Source organism: Pholcus phalangioides, unplaced genomic scaffold (assembly GCF_987345545.1).
Source record: "Pholcus phalangioides strain wild (caught in Gottingen) unplaced genomic scaffold, Ppha-v1.0 ptg000027l_1, whole genome shotgun sequence".
In the NCBI taxonomy this organism is placed as follows: Eukaryota; Metazoa; Arthropoda; class Arachnida; order Araneae; family Pholcidae; genus Pholcus; species Pholcus phalangioides.
This window is the reverse complement of record NW_028301617.1, coordinates 4,330,448-4,339,110: the sequence shown is the minus strand read 5'-3', so window position 1 is coordinate 4,339,110 and position 8,663 is coordinate 4,330,448. Positions and strand designations below refer to the sequence as shown.

The window sequence follows — 8,663 nt, the reverse complement described above, 5'->3', positions numbered from 1 at the left end:
TAAAAGTAAAATCACATCACGCTAACAGTAATACGCATAATTATGACTTTTATTTATTTTCAAAAGGTACGGCAAAAGCCTGTTCACATAAACTGCCGTTCATCGAATAAATGTCCGGTGTCAAGTGACTCCAAAAAAGATCCGGCTAAGAGCGTTATGTCACCGTGAATCTGCTGCATTACACCGGATAAACGTCGGGTTACGTGTACACGGAGATGCCCAATTCAGTAGAGTGGGCGAAACGCCTGCTTCAAGAAAGCTTCTAAAGGTTTTTCCTAGGAGCAGGTTTTCTGTGCCGTTCACCACGTGAATCGCCCAGCGCGCGCCGTCCGCTCACCAATAAGAAGAGCAGTATGACCGTTTTCCTACGGAGCGCAATACGGCTCACGACAGCGCTTTACGTCGGGCGTGGCTAGGCCGACTGCTCCGGAAGGAGTCAAATGCGTCGTGCGCGCTTCACACCGACCATCTCTACATTTTTGTTGTGTGTTCTTTCCCTCCCCTTCAAACCGGAGCATGCAGACGACAGAATAGTTGATGCCAGGGCATATACTTTATATAGCCGCCCTGAGCTGATGCGCCAAGCTAGGAAAACACAAACGTGTAGCGTGATTGTGATTATGTAACACGTCTTTGTCAACGCGACGTGGTCCAACTCAGCTCACGTGGCGCAAAAAACCTAATCCTAGGAAAATCCGGCTTTAAGCTGGGTTTTATGCACCAGATGGCGACTTATGCAATGATGACGTCACTCTCCGCTACCATACGAAGGTTTTAACAACAGGATGTTGCGAAGATGAATTTTTGGAGATTGAGAAAATACAATCTCGTTTGCCTTTGTAGTCTAGTGGTCTAACGCGTTCATCCGGAAAGTGAAAGGGCGTGTTTTCGATTTCCCGCAAAGGCAGTTGAATTTTCTCTTTCCAAAAATTCATCTTCGCAACAGTTGCTAAAACCTTCCTATATGGTAGAGGAGAGTGACGTCATCCCTGGATAGATTCTTATTATTAACTCCAGCCGTGAAAGCCTGCCTTGTCTTTTCAAGACATTGGGTGGTTCACTGACCAGTTACGGAGATTTTTAATTTCTACATCGGGGGCAGAGTTTTTGCCTTTTCGCCTCGTGCAAGCTTTTTTTTGGCTCAGCGAAAATGGCTAGGATCATGCCAACTGTGGCAAATACTAACAAACATGTGCTTCGGGTTGTTTGGGAAGGGGGGCGGGGGAATAACAAACAAAAACTGGATTACACTGTTTTTGCTCTTGACAAGACGTTTTATTTGCGTTGATATGTGCCAGGTTATCAAGAACTTGCTCATTGAACCGGGCTGGACAAATCGCAATGAAAAAAGATCTAGGCGCCAGAAAAATTTTTTACCTGAAGATAGCGGTTCGAAATAATGAAATTTTTTACTTTTTCGGGCTTTTTTTACTTTTACGCGTTCATATTGGCAGATAAGCTGCAGTAAATTCCAAACATTTTGTGCTGCTTTCATCCTGCAATTTAGTTACTACACAAAGAAAACATTAGGTGCCGGTGTGCCACTTTTTCAGTTGCTGTGGTGACCTGGCTCCAGCCCTGTCATTGAACATTTATATTTTAGCCTCCACACGAAGAAAAATGTGCCCAGTATATTGAATAGGCGCATTCTGGTTTATTTGCAGCCAAGGATTCCGCAGCATGGAGAAAAGAATGAGCGTGTTTGGCTTCAACAAACATTATTTTGATGTGAATATGAAGCCTGCGGATTATGACTTGAGCACGACGAGTCCCATCCGGAAGAACTTGTACCGCGAACATCCCGATGTGACTAATCGTTCGGACGTGAGAAACTTTTCTTTTTCTTGTCGCTCGTTTAAGTTTTCATGTTGGGGTTCGGAATGTCTTGTGACTCGTTCCTCTCTTTACATAATTATCTTTGTAAAAATATCTCTTCCTTCATTGAAGGATGAGGTACAGAGCTATATGGACTCGCACAAGATGACTGTCATCGGCAGAGAAGCTTCTAAACCTCTCATGCATTTCAGAGAAGGAAACTTTCCTGGTGAGTTTTGTACGAGTGATTCTAGTTTTACGAATTGTCGGTCTTTGTTATATATATTTTCCTTTTTAAAAAAAATAATAATAATGAGCCTTTTGCTTAATGAATTGTTTTAATGATTTTTAGCTTTTGGGGGAAAAAGATTTGTTAGTTGTTTAATGGGGCGCGGTAGCCCAGGTCGATAAGATACTCGCCTAAAGTACCGAAGGATGTTCAGAGGTGTCGCGAGCTCGATACCCGGTTCGTCCTTTTCAGAAAACTTTCCTGACACAGGGGTACCACAGAAACGGTGACTGGACCGCAGAAAAAATTGCTACCGAAGCAAGTCCCCCATCGAAGGGTTAGCACACCAACCTGTCGATGAGTATAAAAAAACAAGCCTGCCGTTCGGAATCGGCAATAAATTGTAAGTCCCGGTCTAATTAGCCCTCGTGTGCAGAAAACGACCGTGGTGCGACAAAAGTGATCGAAGAAGTTGTTTAACGCATCTTTTCTTTTTCTGCGTGTGTCTAAATTTTTTCAGTGCTGGTTGTAACTAAGGCTGGGCGCACAGCGGTTAGACACGGCGGCTTTAGACAAGCTTGGTCATTGTTGTTCACAATTGATTTGTATGGTGCAACACGCGCACCAGTTAGTCAGGCAAATTGAAGCGTTATGCCATACAGATCAACGTGAACAAAAATGACTAATGGCCGTATTCACCGACAGCGTTTAAACTACAATCGCAGGTAAAATTTCAATTAAACCTCAATTAAACCAACCCGTTTCGTTCTACAGTTCTTTCACCGGCGATTGTAGTTTAAACCGTGTTGGTGAGTGCGGCCGTAAGCTTATCTAAAGCCTTTTACCGGCCGAATTACGATTTGAATTGATTATTTTTTTCTGTTATTTCCTGTCCTGATCCTTTAGTTTAGAGATATCCAAGCATAAAATTCATGGAAAAGGTTTTTTTTATTGTATGTTTTCTGGACTTGCCATAGAAACAACATTGAAATCAAAACAAAAAAAAAATAGGTGATTTTAAAAAAAATCTAAATTTATGGCATAAGTGCTGAAATGAATGAAATTCTTATTTTGCAAATCAAGTTTGGAATCTCATGCATTCAAGGAAAAAAAAAAATCAAGTGCTTTTTCATGTAAGAAAAATATTTTTTTGCAATTAATAAAACCTATGAACATTGGCCGTTAAAAGGTTTTAAAGATGTCTTGACGTGTCCGACCGGTGTGCGTGCGCCCAGCCTAAAATTCAAGGTAATTTTTTTAAAGTGGAGGTGGAGCATGGGTGGAGATACGGGGGGGGGGGGACGTGGGAGGGCATTGCCCCCCCCCCCAGCATCAAAAGTGGAGTGGGCAGATCTAGTGTATGTGTATGTATATGAATTGACATCATCATCATCGTGCCCCCCCCCAGCAACAATGACTTTTCTCCCCCAGACTTCCAAGTCTATCTCCGCCTATGGGGTGGAGGAGGAAAAGGTTAGTTTGTCATCCTTCTTCTGTAAAAATCTTATTCAATAACAGTGTTCATTTGTTTTCCCTTCTAAAATTTCTAATTCCTAAAATTTCTTCTCTTCCCTCCACAGTTCTAGAACTGAAACTGTGCCCCCCCCCCAGGGCAAGACATCTTCCAACTGAACCAAAGGATGTTAGGGAATACGAGTTTGATATACACTCAGTCCTTGTCTTAATCATTCCTTACCCAGAGGTTCATCAGAAACTGTGCCAAAGTAACCTCTATAGCAGTGTTTCTTAACGTTTTTTTATCCCGTAGTGCTCTTTTGGACCATATTTTCTTCTCATGCCCCCTGTCTTATCCAGGAGCACGATCCTTTTAAGTATTGAATTTAGTTCGAAACTAAATTTATATAATGAATAACGTCGATCTGTACCCCTGGGCAGGAAGCAGATTCAGGGGAGCAATCATCCTTCCCAAAAGCTGAATTAAGTGGGGGAAAATTAGTCTATTCTGTAAAACATGAGACGATCCAGTGAACTTACACAATAAATTGCTCCCCCCCCCCCCCTCCCAACCCGAATCTGTTACTGCTCTGAGCTAGAGTTGACCTAGCTTCCTTCTTGTCGGGGTTCTACGCAGGGCTGTCTCAACATCAGAAGTTCCCGGGCAAGAGGTGTTCTGGGACCCCATACTTAGCACGAAGTAACAATTAATATATAGCCTATATGCCTACTTACTTGCGAAGATCATATTACAGAGCTCATCGTGTAGGCCTTCTATGCGCATGATGCTTCCGGGTAGGGCCCGAACAGGTCTCATGCATTGAGTTGGTCTAGGTTCCACGGGCAGCACTGCTGGATACTGAAAGTAGTCACATTTTTCCCTCACCATACTTCACTTGGAAGCTTATTTCTTCACGGCTCTCTGTGGCCTGCTTAAATAACTTTCATTAAGTGGCTCCAATTTCATCTTATTCTCACCTGTGGCTCCTTAGAATATCCTAGGACTGCAAGGTTAGGAACCACAGCTCTGTAGTACAATTGGTAACACAGAAAGAACACGCACTGAGCAATTAGAACAGTGTTTCGCAACCTTAATGATGTTGTTGATCCCTGTAGCAAAGATCAACTTTGAGCAAACCCCTCCCCAACCCCATGGCCACACACACATCATGCAGCAAGGTCCCCTAGGCTGTAATCTCTGGTGAACCCTTTTATAGTGAATTTATGTTTCATCAAAAAATATATATAAGAATTCAGACTGAAGCCTTGTCAACCCAACCCTTGTGAGGACATAATCATCTCGCATACAATCCAAAATGTATTTTTCATTCATTTGCACATCATAACAATAAATTACAATTTCGTAATGCTAAATGTGTCATCCGTACAATGGTAGCAAATGAAAATGGTCGCGTAGACACCCCCTCCCCTACAAATTACTTACAGAACCCCGGAGGACCATCCACAGATTACAGGTTGAAAAACAGTAAAGTAAAGCTCCAACTTCTCGATGAAAAGCTAGGAAAAAAGAAAACTAAACTAAAGAATCTGCCAACTATATATAGTTCCAGATTAAATAAATTATCCCCAGTTGTGTAGAACATGGCAGTGATGGCAACAAAAATTATAAAATGCTTCTGAGTAATAACGTTTCTGAATACGATTGTTTCGCCCATCCACCAGAGTACATTGAAAGAGGTCTGTCTGAAACGAACTTCGAAAAGCCGACATGCATCCAGTCACAAAGTTGGCCTGTAGCTCTGAGTGGAAGAGATATGGTTGGTGTTGCACCGACGGGGTCTGGAAAAACTCTTGCTGTGAGTTAGTTTTAGGTATCTGAATTCTTTCTCTTGAAGAAGCTGAGGAGTCTAGTTTGTGAACGTGCCTTCCATCTCAACAATGGTCATTTAAAAATAAACGGCGAAAAGAAAGACTAGACTTGCTCAGATCTTCAGTACGATTTTTTTCCTTTAAGAAGTATGAATCAATCAGAATACTACACCGGTGTGCAAAAATTAAGGACAAGACGGTTTTTCTAATGTAACGTCATACAAAATTGTTCCAAATCGACACCAATAATGCCATAAGATCCCTCAAGACAATCAAGTAAGTAAACAAAACTTTCCAAAAGATAAAAAGGACCTTTATTTGAAAAATAAGATTCGAGCACAATTGGTCAGAAGACCGAAACGTCCACGCGACAAGTGACTGGCAAGGGAAATCCAGCCTTTAGTAGGGGAATATGATCACCCCCCCCCCCCGACTGTTATGCCGGATTTACATCGTTTGCCCATGCTGAGTACAAGGTTATCAACTAGCTATTGAGGCATTGCTGCCCATTGTAGCGCCAATCACAGCTCCGGAACCGTTGCTGGCAGCTGATGACGTGCTGACAAGCGTCTCCCTAGACTAGTGTCCCACGCGCGTTCGATTCCGGGGACCTTGCCGGCCAATCGATGCGTTGAATATCTTCGCTCTCCAACAGCTCTGCGCCAGTCACTGTACGGTGACGTGTAGCGTTGTCGTCCACGAAGAGGAACTGAGGACCCATAGCACCTCTAAAAAGACGAACGTGAGGAAGGTCACACCTCAGTACAATAACGGGAACCAGTGACTTAACCACCTTGGAAGATGTACGTTCACCGAGCATGATACCTCCCCAAACGAGAACTCTGCCAACTCCAAACTGGTCCCTTTTTGATGATGTTCAAAGCTGGTTAAGAGTTACTCTTTAACCAACTCTGATGATGTTGGAGGGGTCATTGCGCGTTTCCCACTCTCTCCAGAAGTGTATGCGTCCAGAATCGCTAGTCAGACTAAATCTGCTTTCATCCATAAAGAGTACTCAACCTCAATTTTTTTACCTTCATCCTTAATTTTTGCTTATCCAGTGTATACCAAGTATATCCATTACCAAGTAATATTGTAACTTAAACATATTATTTTCAATGTCAATTCATTTACATACTTTAAGACCAGACATGACCCAGGCTTTGTCCCTTAGGGGATATAAAAAAAAGTGCGTAACTTTCGCGAGCTGGATTCGAACGTTAGTCTTCAGGTTCGCAGTCAGATACACTATCACCTACACTACTTCGGCTTCATTTACATACTGGCTTACCCTGGCCTATATATACAAACTTAGAGTTAAATGTGTTTTTCCGTGACAGTCTGCCGAATTAGAAGCGTAATTAGTGTTTGTGGATTTTTGCTGAAACTAATATGGTTACGGTATGATTTAGTAGGAATTGCGTGTTCCCAATTGATCAGAACAGCGTTCTAGTGAAACACGCATAATAAAGATGATAACGTCTCCAGTGCATTATCTGAATGACTTTCTCTTTTGTTATTCAATCTATGTTAAGTGAGAGAATAGTGTTTATAAGTCTATAATTTTTTAAACTTCGGTTTCAGTTAATAATTTTTATTAAATGGCTGGTGTTCTTTTGTAAAACTTTGGTCTTAGCCGACTACACTAATTACTACACATTAACTACCAACTACACATTACATTTTATAAGAGTTAAGCAAAAAATACTTATAAAATGTAAAGTTGGTTTTTTTTTCTTATTTGTTGGAGTTTACGCAGATCAAAGAGTGAAGAAAAGGGCATTCTCTGGTGAAATTACAAATAAAATAGAAAATCTAAAATCGAATAACTGGTGTATAAAAGCACAATCATATATTGAGCTATAAAAAGTTCAATGCAGAAGGTCGTCCGATATGGGATGCTTACTATACGACTACCTATGCTGGGTACACGGGCTCAACAGTGTCGATCCATGCCAATAATAAAATTATCAAAGCCGTTTTGCCGTATTAGGGTCCATTTAAGCAAAAGACTTGTTCTCAGCTCATCAAGGCTTTGGGAAGGTTCATGGGGAGCAGTTGAATGTTTTCCATGGATGTCTAATTATTCTCTATTGGGGTTCAAGTCAAAAGAAATGGGTGACTATTCCATACGAGTCAGCTTTTCAGACTGAACATCATGCTCGAGAACACAAACTGTACTAACTTTTGAATTATCGTCCATGAACATGGCATCGGGTCCAGTGACAGAAAGAAATGGTGCGATCATATGGGGCAAGGATGTTATCTCGTTGGTGCATCGCTGTCTCTAAACCTCTGGTGAAGACATGAAGGTTGATGCGGTTGCCAATACGATTTCTGTCCGGATAATTATACCGTTACAATGGAGAATTATCAGTTTGTTGCTTAACTTTGGAGTTAATGAGTGTGGTATTTATATGTGTGCGTATTCCCCTGACTTGTATGAATTTGACTCACACAGTGACCCAGTAGATTTAACTCATTAGTTTATGATTTTCAGATTGAAAGTCCTTAAAACTTCGTCCCGTTTTTTTTTAACCCTTGTATGTGCATAAAAAAGTTCATGTAAAATTCTATTGTAAGCTCTACACACATTTTTCTATTTTAGTATGTTTTACCAAGTCTCGTCCACGTTTCACATCAGACGCCTTCATCATCTGATCCAAAAGATGGCCCAATCGTAAGTATTTTTTCCCATATTATTGCTGACGCAACTTTCTGTTTGTGGTCTTTTAGTGTAGTCAGACTCATTTGGTGCGAGATCATTGATAATACAGTCGACGCTCGTTATAACGATCCCACTGCATTCCACATAAAACGGTCGTTATATTGGGAGGTCTTTCCATCGAACGTTTTCAGCAACAAAAAAAATCACAAAATTTATCGTTTTTTTAATGGTTGGAATTTCCCTTCCCTTGATCGACCACCCGAAGAAAGAAACCGCAACTCTTCTGCTTTCATGACTTTGAATGCCCTGTTTTAAATTATGTTGAACAAAGTACTCTTTGGAATATATTCAGTGATTCTGCTATTTTGGCTTTTATCACCAGCCAAAACTTTTATCACCCCCTCCCCTTCGTATTAACCAGCCTGGCGCTAAGCTCACCAAGCTTAGCGGCTAAGAATCCAGGGTTTTTGTTCATTGGGGTCTGGTTCTCTTTAACAACATGCCGGAAAAAGTGAGGTTTAACAAGGATCACATTATGCATTCAGCGATTTTAATTCATTTTCACCGTAAAGATATTTAAGAATTTTTCAGAATCTATGATTCGAATTTCCCGGCATGCCAGAGTCACTCGATGTTTCCTGACATGCCGGCTGATGCAAGGGAGTA

At 41.4% G+C, this 8,663-nt stretch overlaps 1 protein-coding gene across 1 annotated transcript in view; it reads left to right on the top strand.

Annotated features, from left to right (window-relative positions):
* Positions 1-1,680: 1,680 nt before the first annotated feature.
* Positions 1,681-8,663, top strand: part of LOC149068109 (uncharacterized) — a 44,094-nt gene continuing 37,111 nt past the window's right edge. The window contains exons 1-4 of the mRNA XM_089251901.1: positions 1,681-1,824; positions 1,948-2,044; positions 5,183-5,316; positions 7,938-8,009. Coding sequence (XP_089108027.1) covers positions 1,681-1,824; positions 1,948-2,044; positions 5,183-5,316; positions 7,938-8,009 — 447 coding nt within the window. The remainder of the gene's footprint in view (positions 1,825-1,947; positions 2,045-5,182; positions 5,317-7,937; positions 8,010-8,663) is intronic.